At 38.5% G+C, this 16,507-nt stretch overlaps 1 protein-coding gene across 2 annotated transcripts in view; it reads right to left on the minus strand.

Annotated features, from left to right (window-relative positions):
* The window catches only part of NOL4 (nucleolar protein 4), a 187,319-nt gene that overhangs the window by 74,789 nt on the left and 96,023 nt on the right, over positions 1–16,507 (minus strand). For both annotated transcript variants that reach the window (XM_071737453.1, XM_071737452.1), the window contains exon 6: positions 6,265–6,548. In XM_071737453.1, coding sequence (XP_071593554.1) covers positions 6,265–6,548 — 284 coding nt within the window. The remainder of the gene's footprint in view (positions 1–6,264; positions 6,549–16,507) is intronic.

Below are 16,507 nucleotides of genomic sequence, written 5' to 3' on the forward strand. Positions count from 1 at the left end.
TCAAACCATGAAGTAAGGCTGTCAAACACCTGGACTGCAGACTCTGAAGACATTTGTGTTAACAAAACAACAGTCAGTAAATTACAGTATTGCTTTAACACTTTATATTTAACTATAGAAATGAAATAAAATACAGCAATTAAAAAAAAATAAAAGAAAAATCTAACTAAGGTCCAAGCAAGCAAAAGAGATGAGTGAGAAGTTCTGTTGGAGAGGAGGAGCTGGAGTCAAAACTGCTTTCTGAAGGCTCAACTAACTCTTAATCCAGATTCATTAACTGTAGCTTGGGCACTTGGCAGCATAAACTAGAAGGACAAAAGGGATATTTTCTTTGTACAAAACCAGTCAGCCTACAGAGTTTAAGGACATGCTCAAAAGAGGAGGAGACACTTCTATCTTACCCTTTCCAGCTTTCCTTACTGTTAAGAGCTTGAGGTAACTAAATCATAAAAGCACCATGTGACAACGCTCTAATTCAATGCTCCTGAAATCTATCTATGCCACTTAAACATAAATAATGGATGGTGATGAAAGAAAAAAAAAAGAAATGAGAAATTTTTTAGTTATGAAGTAAAAAAAGCAAACCCAATTAGATGCAAACCTGTTTTGCATTTCATTAAATAAACTTTTTAATAAATTAATTCCTGAGCAACTCAACAAGCTACTACTGGTCTATATAAAAGCCACTGTAACTCCTGAGGACTCTACTTGCTTTGGAAAAAGCCTTATGCCCCCTTATATTCTCAGCACTTCCCCAAGCAAACCTGAAAACAAAATTACAGAGAGGAACTAGACAGACAATGACTTCATATGCCTCAGAGACACAATGTCAGATGTAATGATGTTCACAGGATAACAGGAATGTCCTTTCATATTTTACTAAGAGACAATCATATCTTTAAAAAGGAGACAGAGTGAGAAATAAACACATTGAAACTCTACCTTACTCCTCAGCAGTGGTGTCGATCTGTGGCTAAATTCACTTTTGCTAACCAGCTGGATTCACAATGCACCTTCAGATTACAATAAGCTTATCCATGTATGTGTGTATTCAGGTCAGGCTGCTTGGATGGTTGTGCCCAGATTCCTTCAGTTATAATGAGCTCCAGCAAAGCAGATGTTAGAAAACTCTGCATCTGGGATAAGCACCAAAGATGACTGAAGTTTTAACTACAGCAGCATGCAGGAACTTCAAAGGATTTTTCACCCAGGATGTCACACATGTTCTTGCCTTCAGATCCCATGCAAGGCTTCGGTTTTTAAATACCTTCCTAGAGCAGGACCTATCTTAAAAGTGGGCAGCTTGCCAGGCTAACATGGCATAGTGTAAAAATTTGAAATTGCAGTGGCTGATCACAATAACAATGTTCCTTACAGTAGCCTGAAGAAAACATCTTGAGAAACACTTCAAAAGCCCAGTAGTAAAGGAGTGAGAGGAAGTAAGAACTTCCTTTTAGAAACTACATGAAAGCTCTGCCTTCTGAGCCCCAGTAACTATAATGACATGCACACACGAATGCAGTAGTATAATGAAAGACCACTGTATGCAGTGATCATTATTTACTGTTCTCTCCCTTAAAACTGTTTTTCTTTTCAGACTTAGAGAAAAACAGCTTATCTTGTGCACTTCTCCATGCAGCCAGTTACACGCCTGAGTTAGACGTAACCCAGATTAACTTAGCCTACCATATATATCCATAGGGAGTGGAGGTGTCCAATTTTTCCATCAGAAATTTTGTCTGGTAGAAAGAAGACATTAACCAACCCTTTGCAACTAGTATCTGGACAGAAGGTATCTGGACAAAATGGACACATGGTGTGTGTCCTCCTCATTAGCTTCCTTTAAGGCATCTCCTAGGCAGTCACTATCAGTAGCACACATTTCTGCCTGGGAAATCCCAAGGAGAAGTATGGCATACTAGAAATTTCCTTTCCAGTACAGACATAATGAACTATTTTTTTTTAATCCAGGTAAAATACATGGCAAAATGTAAGTATGGCTGGTTAGCTTAGAAACCTGCTTTGCAATACTTTATCACAATAACCTTGTTATCCAAATGCAGAAGAGACCAAATAATTTTAAAAGATTTGGATTGATAAATTTTTGTGAAAAAAATGATGTGGAAGAGATAAAGCTATATAATGAGTTTTCAAAATAAAATATATATAAAAAGCAAGATTCAGAAACAAAAAGTCTCAGCACTCCAGAGACTTCACCATGGTCATACAGAAACCCAGCAACCTCAGACATAAGTATATAAAGTGGTAAAATAATTCATATGCGCACTTATCTATTATAATTCATGGAACTGTATTTCCACAGCATTTACACATGAGTAATTTCTAAGTCTTTTGTAGTACAAAGACACAGGCCTGTTAAAAAGTAAATCTATACAGATATATTTTTACAGCTACACAAGATTTCACTGAGTTCAGTTTAGCCCTCAATGGTTGTAGGAAGTTCTTCTGCCAAGAACACCTGAGTCAAACCAGAAGATCAGTTCCCTAACACCAGTATAATAGAAGTATTTATAGACAGAATATATATATACGTATACATATAATACACTTAAAATATATATATTTAAGACTACGAAACCCTATTTTTTCCTTGCATATATTTTTTTCAGTGACTGGACCAGATTTTAAGCACTCAGCATGTGGTCTTTTTACACAATGAGCTTACCACACATACTCACTGCATGAAACTGAGGGTACAAAGAGTAAAGTTACTCTGTCCACTGAAAACAATATTTTTTTTAAAAATTCTACCTATTAGCAGTAAGATTTTGAAAGATTATATGATGGAAAAATTAACATTTTTATCCCAACTGCTTCTTCCCATCATATTTCTATGGAATGCATTGCTAAATGGTAAAGCCCAGCACTAAACATGAAGAAATTATCATTCTTGTAAACAGTGTTGTACAAGCAAACACCTACAAACCTGCTTGTTCCCAGAAAAAAATAATCTCTCTTAAACCAGACTGTGACCAGAGAAACTGTGGGTTCAAAGTTAATCAAGCGTGTATATGATGCAGTATGCAAAAAGGAGACATAGAGCAGATCAGGAAAATGTTAGCTAACAGTTCTTCCCAGCTCCAGCCCATTGCTTCTGGGTTTTACAGAGTTCTGGGCATTTCAAGCAAACAATTTCTTCTGCAGGCTGAATGGGCCATTGCAGAATGTATTAATGTAATGTAAGTGTAATGTATTACTGCCTGCAATGCTAGCCTGATATTTAAGATATGTTCAAGGCCAGGTTGGATGGGTCCTGGAGCAACCTGATATAGTGGAAGGTTTCCCTAGAACTAGAACCAGGTGATCTTCAAGGTCCCTTCCAATCCCAGCCATTCTATGATTCTATGATATTTCCCTTCATTTAGAAACCAGATATTTTCTTCACTAACTTCTCCCACAACTTTTCTCAGTTCTGTGCCACAAAAAGGTACTGTAAGCATAGTATAAGACATGGTGCATTGATTTGATATTTAGTGAACACTGCAGATGATTTTTCTAATAAAAACATGATTAGAGGTTACAAAAAACACATTTGTTTATTCTTCACTACCAACCATGCCATTACTCAGGTCTAATTGTGCCTGATAACTGTGTATCTGTGAATGGATGGAGGCTGGGTGGTATAAGAGCACCAGCAGAATTCCTTGACAACTGCCAAAAATCACACATACCCACATACTTGGTGTATTTTGTGTAAAAAGGATTTGTGAGAGGTGGCTCCTCGTACATTACAGAACTCTGTCAACTTTTCTTGTTCTTGATTTTGTTTTTCTTTTTGGCAGTGAATTATTTCCTTGTGATTCTCTTCCTCAACTGCAGACAGTAGGTACTGTACACAAGTAGGAGCTTGATCATCACCATTGCTCAAAATCAGTCAGCTCAGTAATGGAGAGAACACTCTTCTGGAGAGCTCCAGTAACCTGAATCACCAGAGGAAGGCAAGAGGACTTCCTTCATTGGGTCTAGGGCTTGAAAACATTCTGTGATTCTTTATTATGTAAGACACCACTTAAGGTAAAATAGTAGTAATGATTTATATGAGTATATAGGTATGCATATGAAACACTGAGATGCTGTATTGTCCCATTCTATACTAATACATTGGTGGGGTTTGTTCCTTCTCAAAATACTTAAAAAGTAAGAGTTGAATTCATCTGTAAAATATGAAATTGGCCACAAAAGCATTCTTTCACTTTACTCTAAGTTTATAAATATCTGACTATTTTTTGTTTATCCCAGGACTGTGTTTTCCCTGAAGTCTTCACTCTGTATTTAATATACTTTACTACACACTTATAGATCTACTTATATAAGTATACTTAAATGAACTACAAACATCAACATGGGCTTTGCTAGAACAAAAAGGGGAGACAAATCTGCATTTTGTTGGCAGCATGGAGTGGGCAGGATGACAGTGAGTGATGAAAGAATATACTGATGTGAGGGATGATTCAGGACACTTAAAATTTGTAGACTAACAAAGAATGAGATGGTTTTGATTGTCATCTCAGTTCATTACAAACAGATTTTTAACACTTTTTGAGACGTTTTTTTTTGCATCCAAGCTATAACTGATTAAAACTGGAAATTTAACATTAGGCTATGTTCTTGTCTTAGCTATAAATGAGTTTCACATTAAGACTCTTCCCTTTCTTCAACAAGCTTATTTGTGTATTTGCAAGGATAATGGCAGAAGCAGCAATGTACCTCAGGCAAAAGGGCCTGTGTGTCTATCAATATTTGGGTGACTGGCTTACAAAAGGTTCATTGGAACAATGTGGCCTGGAGCAAATGAAGATACTGTTCATATTAGCCAGCTTGGGACTCACTGTGCAATAGTCAAAGTACTGAGTAAATTTAGCACTGAAATGTATACACATTCTGAGACAAGAGCCATTCAGAACACTTTTAAGAAAATGAAAAATTGTGGAAAAAAAAATATGACACACAGATTAACAGGTTTTCATAAAGATTTTACAGAGAAGGTTTTGGGATATGTGTTTTTCTAATAACTGGAGTGGCCAAGAAAGGGAAAGGCTAACAATCTTCCATTTGGTCTTCCTTTCTTCCAACTGCCAAAACCAGGCACTTGAGTTAAAAATGCATGTCAAGTGTTTTTTTTTTTTTACTCCACAGGCACTGAAGACAGGAGTTCAAACTTAAGCATAAATGAATGTTGCTCTCTAGGCATCAGTCATGCACAATATACCCAGAATATATACCCAGAAAAAGTGATCTTCCCACATCATTCCCATTTCAAAGCCTTGCAAAAAATGTGTCCACTCAAAATATGTTGTCAGGTTATTTTGTACTGGGCTTCTGAAAGCTAGTGACTAGAATTAATAGTATCTGGGTACAGCACTAACATCCTATTATTGCTGCTGCAATCCAGTTGGGAGTTGCCAGATAAAAACCAGGAACTTGTCACCAATAAGATCAATAGATAAATTCTATGATACAGGCCATTTCTTCCTTACAGCATGCCCTTGTGACAAACACCTTCCTAGAAAGCTAGCTACCTAATCTATAGGATCTATCTTTACCTACAATATAACCACTCTCGCTGCTTCTTACCCATGTAATGAAAACTATAGAGAAAAGCCCTCAGGGGATTACAGCTTCTTAAAGCAAACTTGTCAGTTTAAATTCAGGTAAGGTGCCTGCACAACACAAACAATGAGGAAGGAACCAAATCAGTTCCTTTCAGATGTTGTTAATTCACGTGTACTAATTTGCTTGAGCATATGCACTTAACATTCATACACATTCATTCTACAAATACATAATTCATGTAATGAGATGGCCATCTGTAAATATGCATAGATATATGTATCTCAGTATACATATATATATATGTATCACATTATAAATTCATTTAGATATACATATTTCAAATGGGTAATGTAGACAGTTCTCAATAAATGGGCTGATAAAATTCATGCCTGCTGGAGAACTGCACTGGTTTTTGTCAGTGTGTCAGTACAAAATATATATATATATATATGCCTATATTTACCTATTAACCCATGTACATCCACATACACTTACTGTACATATGAATCATGTATGTGTAACCGAGCATACAAATCTAGGTATAGAATTTGAGTAATGATGTGACAAACATTAGACACATTGCTTATTGCTTAAGTGCTTAGTTGGGAATAACCTTTCGTATGAACTCAATTTTTTTTTCCCTTTTCTAAGCTACACACTTCATATCTGGAGCATGTGGAAGCATCTTACCTTGCTTCCATTTTCTCTTGCCTCCCGTTCCATCTTGAGATCAGAAATTAGGAGAGTCTTGTATTTGTTCTTTCCATTACTGCTGTGATCATCTAGTCTGTATTCTGAAGTCAGCTGAGCAGAGAGGGGACTGTCACTCAGGTTCAGAGGCTGCTCATCCTCCTCCAGATTTGTTTTGCCATTACTGTTGGTTTCTGCCATCTCCCTGCAGTGTGTTCCCCCTGAAGCATTGGAACTGTGTCCCACGGTCTCATTGCCATTAAAACTCTCTGCGGCTGAATCATCTATTAAAAAATATATATTTTCAGTCACATGCCACATCATCTCTGTCCAGTTCAAACATAATTTATACCTTCACAAAGTTTCTCAAAATAGAATAAAAATGGTTTACATTACTAGCAACAGTACAATTCTGAAAAATGTGCACGCACACTCCACACTTTCAAGTAAAAACTTTATGTAAATACATAAAATATTACTAAGAGAAGGGAAATTATCTGGGCTGACTCCTTAGTGTCACTGTGTACACAAAAGATAAGGAACACAAAAGATTTCTGGGGACAAAGTGACAAAGACTGCCTTAATCCACCTGTCTGTCCATATGTCTGTGGGTCTATTTAGTCTCTTATACTTTGTTCATAACTGCAGTATTGCATATTTCTGAAATCAACACAGATGTGCATGGTATGTGCATGCACCCACTTCTCAGGTTTCAAGGGTGCAGAGCAGAGTATGTCATATGCATAAACATCCTCTTGCACAGCTACAACGTAAATACATCTGATGCATTCACTGCTGGCAGTGATACTGGAAAAATTGACTCCAGAAACAAAGATCTGCTTTTCATTTTGCTCAGGTGCTTATTCACTTTGCTCCTTTATTGTGTGTCTTAAGATACCTAAAAATACTGCTCAATAAAGGATTAAATAATCAATCTGAAAGCTACGTTTGAAAACACTGGATATGTTGCTGTTACTCCTAGGACTTTACAGATGAAATGAACAATAAACAGGTGTCTTCACATGCTTACAGCTTCGTGTACCCTATGTCTCTCAGAACTGGAATTTGCCACCTGTGCTACTACTTAGTCCTTCTTCACTTCTAAACAATCTTTTGGCCAGCAGGCCAACAAGTAAAACAGTTAATCCTTGAATGGATTAAATGGCAACAGAATCTGGCTTTGCTTACTTCTTTTTCTCTAAACACATGGTTTTGCCAATGGTGCAAATACCTGCCCAGGGTTCTACCAGCCTATGCTTATTGCAGACAGTGAAGCTGGAAACAGAACAGGGGGGTTTGCAGCCAGGAATGTGTACAGATTGAAACTGGAGATGTGGGAGGAGACAGACATTATTATATTAATTATATTATATTATATTACATTATATATATGTTATATATTAGTACCTTAATATACCATATGCTTTGGGGGCCCTTCTAAACAACTTCCATGGAAAAGAAACATATTTATATATACGTGGAATTTAAAAAGTAGCAGGACACATTCGTGAAAGGATGTGTTCAGAAATACTCATGATTATAACTACATGACATCTATCAATAATACAGTAAAAAACAACTACACACCACCCTCAGATCAGAATTTTAAAAGTTAGGAAAATATTGCATAAAGGGGTCTAATTCAGCTATATTAGAGAGCCACAGACAAGCCATCATGCATCAGTGGCTTGTTAGCTGTATTCATCCAACACTTATATGTCATGAGGTACACAGGATTTGGCACACATTCTGAATATATTTTAAAAATTTGCTTGCGTTTGTAAACCTGAAAAAAACCACCTAGTTTCATGAAAATACATAATAAAAATAATAATTTATATGCTCTTATTTAATGAACATTTTCTTGTTTAAGAAAATGTTTTATAATTAATACCTGCAATTAAAAAAACCTATGTTTTGGTACGTACTGTTTTTACATTACCTTCTACAAATACAAATGTATATACAATAAAATATATAAAACTCCTAGAGCAAGACTTTTAAATATGTACACAAACCCAGCTTGCAGCAGAGCTGAGCAGTGTTCTGATTTAAAAACCTGAAGCTGCTTAAGGATTTCAGCTACATAAATGAATCAGAATAAATCCTAAATATATTTTCTATCATAGTCTGAGATTATGTCTTACAGGGCATGAAACATCAAAAATGTTAACATTCGGAACACAGTTGCAGAAATAAATATACAATTTTACTACAATGAAGTATAAAACATCATACCACTAACGGGTTTTTATTTTTTAAAGGAAATGATCATATTTACAAATCAATTTAAAAGCTCTGACATATCAGAAAGAAACCCAGGTTTCTTTATTTAAGAGAGAAACACTTATTTTGGTTGCTACTGATGTGTACTTAGGACTGTTAAGTAATTGGCTTCTTGATTATCAGTTTAACAAGTGACAGTTACTTTCAAATTAATTAAATCAATTACTGAATCAGTCACTGAGTGAGGGATGCCCCTCCCTTTGAAGGGCTCAGAAAACAAATGAGTAACCAGAGGATGTCAAGAGCCACCTAAAAGCTGGGGTGCTGCCCACTCTGTAGCACTCAAGACTGATCCCTAGGGAATTCTGTGTGCTGGCACTCAAGTGTCCTGGGGCACACAGCACAGAGGAGCTACCACCAGGGCATGGATGGCTAAATGGGAATGATGGAGTTGGAAGAGGGCTGTGCCTGGAGTCAGATCCAGCAACAACGAAGTCTGAGGCAAAGCTGCTAGTTTTGGCTTATAATCATAAGCAATAATGCTGTTATTTCTTTTTTTTTTTTTTTTTTTCCTCTGAATGAATGGTTGACAATTCAAACTTACACATGTGAGAATGCAAAAGAAAAAAACAAACAGATATTCTATGCTTGACCACAGCCACTCAGCAAATTCCTGCTGAGTAAACGTTATCAAGAAGTGTAATACTTTTAAGCAGTAACACAGTACCTGTATGATTTTGACTTTGCTTAGCAAAAGCCTACTTACTTCATGGTAAATCTCAGTTTCTACAACAAAGTCAAATATCTGCTTTTACAGTCATTAAACCTTGCATGTTAGGAATGGGAACTATTTTCTGTTAGGATAATGTTCAGGTGAATGGCTACAATGCCTATAAATCACGCTATTGCCAAGTATAGATAAATATGTATTGCCATAAAAGAGATCAAGAGAAAGAAAAAAGAAAAAAAAAAAAAAAAAGAAAGAGTGCTTTACTGCTAGTAGTTCCTGACAGATGTTACCAAGGTAACTAAATTACAAGGTTTAGTACATTTCTCATCCCTGGGCAGCTGGTCTATTTTTGCCAAGAAACCCTGAAGAGTGTCTGAGGTATCAGAAAACAGGAACACACCAGGGACAATTGCTTTTGAGGAAAAAGGCAGGAGGGTCTGGCCCAGAAGAGGAAAGGCACATTCACCCTTGGGTGTGGGCAGCTGTGACACCATCACCTCCTGGCCCCATCTGTGGCTGCTGGGCTGGGAGCTGAGCCCCCCATCTCCTGGGCTTAAAGGACTCATGGCAGCCATGCAGCTGCCAAGGAAGAAGGCTGATTCCAGTGAGACTTCTGCCTCAGACCACCTTCCCCGGGTCTGACTGCCTCTCTGGGGGGAAGGAGGAGAGATCTCCCCTCCTTGCTGTGCCTGGTGGGGTTGGCAAGCAGGGGCTGCACCTCAGCCAGGGTCTGGTGAGGGACCAAGAGTTTGCCTGCATGGTTTTCTGACCTTCATTTACCACCGAACCTCAACAACAATAAATTGTTCAATCTCACCAAACTTTTTTCCCCTCTGCCCTGCAGAGGTTTAGTGGCCCAGGAAGAGCCATGAACAAGCTCAGGGCAGCCAAGGTTCTGCCCAGAGATGGCCACCAAGTGAATGCTTTTCTGGGGCAGCTCGCCAACTGCTCCTCTTCCAATGGAAGACTTCCAATGAAGAAGTCTTCCAAATGATGGACTTATTATTCCTCTTATTATTCCAGTCAGATTTGGTGCACGCTTCAACTTTCTTTCCTTTAAGAAAGCAGTCTTGGTGAGAATGGTGTTGAGCATTTGACAAATCTGGTCTCAAGACAGGTTTTTCCGGGTGGAAGAGAAGAATCTCTGATTCTAGCAATACCTGTTGTTTGAGGACACCACTACCAGGAGGCACTGAGGAGAAAAGGCCTGGGGCACTGAGGAGCCCTTCCCTGGGGCAGCAGAGAGGCTGGGGGAGCACAGCCAGGGAACATGGTGGCAACCCCAAGACCCACTGGTACCATGGCCCAGCCCAACCCCAGCCCCTTGATGGGGATCCTGTGGTCTGAGTACTCTCTGTGTTAGAGGTGATTCTCCAAACAAGAACTGCAATGATTTTCCTACTTCAAGTAATCTGTCACACTGGACTAGATCCTTCTAGATCACCATGAGGTGACACAAAGTGACACCAGCTTTGTTTCTCCAGACTTAAGAAGTCCACGCTCCAGCCCTGTGGGCTCATCACAGTTACATCCATGTTAGATCCCCCCCTGCTTCTGAAGGAAAATGGGAAATAGTGGAAAAAATATATAATGCTAAAGAAAGCCAAGCAAACAGATGCTCTGTATATGAGTTTTGATTCTCAGAACTGCTGGACTTTTCACTTCAATTATCTGTCACAGACATTTGCATTATCATGGCCTAAACCTCTGCCAAAACCCAGTTTCTCTGCATTTAACACCTCAGACTCTGCAAGGTGCTTTCTGTGACAGCTGATAGTTTACAGGCACTCCAATTTAAGGGTTAAGGACAGGAAACTATGTCTTAATTCATAAAATTATGTTATTCTACCAAAAATGTCTAGATTTAGGAATAAGGAAACAACAGATATTGCTAGAGTTACAGATTCTTCTGTTACAGGTTAAAATACAGCTCTTCCACCTGGAAAAATCTGTCTTGAGACCAGATTTGTCAAATGCTCAACACCATTCCCACTAAGACTGCTTTCTTAAAGGAAAGAAAGTTGAAGCATGCACCAAATCTGACTGGAATAATAAGTCCATCAAAGACCAGCTTTCTAAGAGGACAAATTTAAGATCTGAGCTCTGATATAAGCATCACAAAAGTACTGTTAATCTCAAACTAAGGTACAAATACACAAATATCACTTGTCAGCTTGACAGAAAAAAACTCCAGATGTTTTAAAGGAACTCTTGCGTTACTCTTAGGGATCAATTTCATACTTTAAATCACCTGGACTTTTCATACTGCTTGCAGGTAAGTCAGGAAGGAGTCAACAAGCTGTTCTACATAAAGACAGATCTCTTACTAAATTTTTGCGCTCTCTCAATTTAATTCTCATGCTAGAATTCATTTAATATTTAGAGTATGCTTAAATAGTTTATACAGCTGAGATTTCATCTACTGAAACTTACTGAACATTTTACTAGTCAATAATCCAGTGCTGGCCTTCAGCTCTACCAGAAGTATTGTGGCACAGTCCTATAACCATACAGCCACATGGAAGCTCAGATCTGCTGAAAGGACAGATGGTGATGGGCCAGGGAGCTATGGAACACTCATTAACACTAAAAATTAATGAAGAGCCCCATGATACCAAAGCAGCTCTAACACAGCTCCCTTCTTTTGCCATGAAGCAGGACAGATAGCCTTACATATAGAATCACTGGGGGCAAATCACACTTGACAAACCTGATCACCTTCTATAAGAAATTAACCTGCTTGGTTGATGTGAGCCATCAGTGGGACATCGTCTACCTGGACTTTTCCAAGGCTTTCAAGACAGTCCTCCATAGCAAACCTCTTGGAGAAGCTGATATGCTACGGTCTAAACAAGTGGACTGTGTGTGGTAGCGAGCTGCCTGACAGACTGTACTCAGAGGGTGGTGGTAAATAGTTCACTTTCAGACCAGAAACCGGTCACAAGCAGGGTCTCCCAGGGACCAGTGCAGTTTAGTATCTTCAGAAGTGATCTGGATCTTGAGATCAAGTGCAACCTGATGAATTTTGCAGACAACACCGAGTGGGCAAGTAGACACTTCAGGAGGGAAAGCCACTTTCAAGGAAGACCTGGACAAGCTAAAAGAGTGGGCTAACAAGAACCTTATGAAGTTCAACAGGGATAACTAGAAGGTCTTGCACCTGGGAAAACATAAATCAGGAGTGCAGACTGGGATCTACCTGGCTGGAGAGTAGCTCTGCTGAAAGGGACAAGCTCAAATATGAGTGAAGAGTGTGCTACAGCAGCAAAGAAAGCCAAGAGGATGCTGGGTTGCATCAACAGGAAAGATAAAAAAGTCATCATTGTGCTCTGCACTTGTCAGGCCACATGTGGAATACTGTGTTCAGTTCTAAGTCCCCACTATACAAAAACTCTCTGAGAGCCACAGCTACTGTAAGATGGGTAACCGTTCTTTCTAAAGGGAGGAAACTGAATATGAATGAGTTGAGTGGGATGAGTGAGACTAAAGCTGCTGGCTTTGCAAGTGCAGGCTGTCAGGAAACCCTCTCTTAAAGACTGTATACTGAAATCCTGCATCAGAAAGGTTGCTTTAATTTCTTTGGTCTTAGCAAGACCAGTCCAGATCTTGCTAAAAAACACCTTACACCCTTAACAATCTAACTCATTTGAAAAGCATCGTTTGCAATAGACAGCATTGCAGACCAAAGAGGGACAGACTCCAGCCCAGTTCTGAGTTACATTGCTATTCTCCTTAATCTTTGGCTTCAATATTGCACGTGCTTTGTCTTTCCTATGTTAAAATACAACTTCGATGAAAAGAATATACTACATAAGCAAACACTGAAAATTAAGTTAGTTACATTCCTTCTGTAATTCCACAAACCCCAGGCATGCTACCAAACCTCCCTGACAGTTCTGAAAAGATAAATAAAATGCTGCACCACTGGCAGTTTTGGGAGAGGAACACCATGAATCAGACAAAAGGTGGTATAGAGTGCTGACTCACAAAAACTTCTGTAGTATGAAATAATTACAGAGAACTTTCTAAAAGAAAAGATGAGGTCACATTTCACTCCATCCACCATTTAATACCAATTTGTCCCAGTTATGTATTCTGTTATGCTTAATTTACTTCACAAGTTAAGTTTCAAGCATGGGTTCAATACCTAACTCAAAAGCCAGCCAAAACCAACTATACTTATTCATCTTCTCTGTCCCTTTTCATATTATGATAAAGAATAGGGACTGAATTGATGGAGGTACAAAGGTGATTTCAGACCCTCTATTATTACTTATTTCATAAAGCAGAAGAATGGTAATAGTCGGTCAGATCAAAAATCCATTTAGTTCAATATTCTATCATCTCCAACAGTAGCTATTAGGAGATATTGAGGATAGAGAATAAGGCAAGCATATACAATTCTTCCTCCTACGGCTTGCTGAGCCTTTAATAATTTCCAACTCAAGGTCCTTCTGAGCTCAGTGAGGTTTCTAGCAACACACTGATGATCAGCACATTTCTTTCCTATGCAAATACCCAGTTTCTCTTTCAATCTGTGTAAACCTCACAATGTAAACCTCTTCTCTGCTACTCCAAAAAGTTATTGTCAGTATTTCTGTATCCACTAGAAAGTCAGTACTGTGTCAAGCAAACAAGGAACAGGAAGTGCACAAGAGCCTTTCCAGAGGGTATGAGTGGGGTGACGTGCAGAAGCTCAGTCCCTTCATTTGAAGTGAGACTGCATTTGCTCCATTACAAGAATATATATTAGTTGTCCTCTTAAACTAACATAACTAACGTTAACAATCTTGGAGGAGTAGGTCAGGAGCTACTTCGTATCACCATTTACTGCATGTATTTATGAAAAGAAAAAGGAACAATGCAAACCACAAAGCAAATCCTTATCACTGTCAACAAGATTACAGTAAATTTGATATACACATGCACATACACAGTGGAATCAGTATTAGCCTGGCTGTAAATCTTATTTCATTACTAAGCAAGCCCCCCAGTAATTTACAGTTTTTCCACGGATAAATGTCTCTTCTTCTTAGAGGCACAAAACAGGCAGATATTTTATTCAATTATAGTATTAAATAACAGAACAGTGAACAACTGCTACTCCATGACATAAGCAACTATCAGAAAAATAACACTGCCCTGTCAGTCACAGTGTTATAGAAGGGCTCACTTATGAAGCTTTATGAATGACTGCACACTCACTTTGCCTGCAGAGCTACTGCCTCTGCATACACACAACAAGGAATGGAAGCAGAATGGCTATTAGGAGAGTACTGCACATGTAAATAAACAATTGAATAGCTCACTGGGTGCACAGTAGTCTTGTTATCACCATGCATCTAGTTTGTACTTGTGCTTTGGCATTTCCACTTCAAAAGGCACAGCCCTCACTGCCTCTGGGGAGAAAACTGTGGTTTTCCCCTTGCTCTGGAGATACCTCTGGGGCACTTCTTTGTGGCAGTCGCTCTATCAAGCAGTTCTTAATATAGAAAACCTGCAATTCTTCTGAAAGTTTTATGTGGCACATGGTATCATATTTCAATGTCGTCTGGCATTGAGAATTGTGGACAAGTGTTATATGGGCAGGTTTGCAGCCTGCTAACAAAGGAGTGATGCCAAAGGTATTGCCTTACACTTGTCCCCAAGCAGAACTCCAGAGTTTATTAATATGAAGCTAGAAACTGCATAAGGCTGGGACATGGGCAGGCTAACAGGGCTCAGAACAGACTAAATCTGACTTTCAAGATTCACTGAAATTCCAACCATGAACAGGTTTCAGCAACAGTGATGTCTGAGACAGCAAGATGGCAAGAAAAATGTGAAGCCTTTTCCTAAAAGTAAAAGGTAACCTAAGAGATCTTACCCTCTCCTCTTTCTTGCCCCCCCCTCCCCTGGAAAAGGCTTATGCTGCTCTAGCTAGAGGCTGGGGGGTGGGTAGCAGCAGCTGCTGCCCTTCCTGGCAGCAAGAAGAATCTGGTGCTGTGCCAGCAAAAGACAAAAGGGTAACAAGAAGGTTCACTTAGTGCCTAAATGTCAAACCAACTGGGGCTGAAAGGAATTATGTTAAACTTATCTGCCACTCAGACCTAGTGTATGTGTGTGACATCATCTTTTACTTCATCAGGATCTGCCAGAAGACAACAGCAAAGGGGAAAGATCAAGTTGGAGGCAGCAGAGAAAATTATCTGCAGACCGGCTGACCCCAATACTGGCATTTTTAATCAAGCCCCTTTAAAGTCTAAAATCTAGCCTACCAGCTTTGGTGTGTTGAGTGGGTTCACACAGTGAAATCAGCCTGTACTTCCTTTTGGAAGAGTGAAGCCCTGAACACAATCAAGACAAAGGATTGCTTAGGAGCCCTGCACACCTTCAGCAAACTGCTGCCTGACGCTCTATAAAGACAGCAAGGCTATAGAAGAGGATGCCCTCAGGATCATTATACTCCCTTCATCAGTAAAACTATGAGAGAAAGAGAGGAGAAGCCTTGAGAGCAAACAGAAATTACTGTTTTGAGAGTTTCACACATCCTTAGCAACATTCCCACTTGGGCCCCCAGTACAAATTGCTGGAGTTACCTGTCTGCTATATTCCTAACAGAAATTTAAGCAGAAGATTCTTCTTGAAAATAAAAAAATAATTTAAAAATCATGTCTCTTAATATTTTGCCTGTCACTAGAAAACTACAATGGAGTAGAAATAAGAAAAAGATACTACACTCCTATCCCCCCCAGATAAAAAGAAATGAGAAAAACTACACAAACATTGAAAAGACAAATATATTTCTATACAAATATAGAAAAAACAACTTTGGCTGATGATCAATAGATGCTCTCATTATATTTTAGGTTTTATTTTATAATAATTCTGAAGAAAATTTGCAAACATTCTTTGTTCTATATTTGGGATTTATACACTGTCTCAGTGGCTACAAAGTAGGTATTTTGGGACAAAGAGTAGCAAAGGTCAAAATACCCCCTTAGACTAATATTTTGTGTATCTATAATAATGAATATAGTTTAAATGAGTCAGCAGCGTAACTGTCAGTAACTATATTTCTACAAATAGTTTGTACTCATTAGATCCTTCAACATCAGGACTGTAGCTAAATGATGATTCAATTTTTAAAATTCTTTTACAAAGAAAAAAATTATTTAAAGACTTGCATCATGTAAATGAAAGCCATCTTGTTATTCACATCTGTATACTAAAAGCTAGGACATAAAAATGCTTCATAATGAGAAAGGAAAACAATTCCTACCATTTTTTATATTTTTTTTAGTTTTT

Source organism: Heliangelus exortis, chromosome 2 (genome assembly GCF_036169615.1).
Source record: "Heliangelus exortis chromosome 2, bHelExo1.hap1, whole genome shotgun sequence".
NCBI classification, from domain to species: Eukaryota; Metazoa; Chordata; class Aves; order Apodiformes; family Trochilidae; genus Heliangelus; species Heliangelus exortis.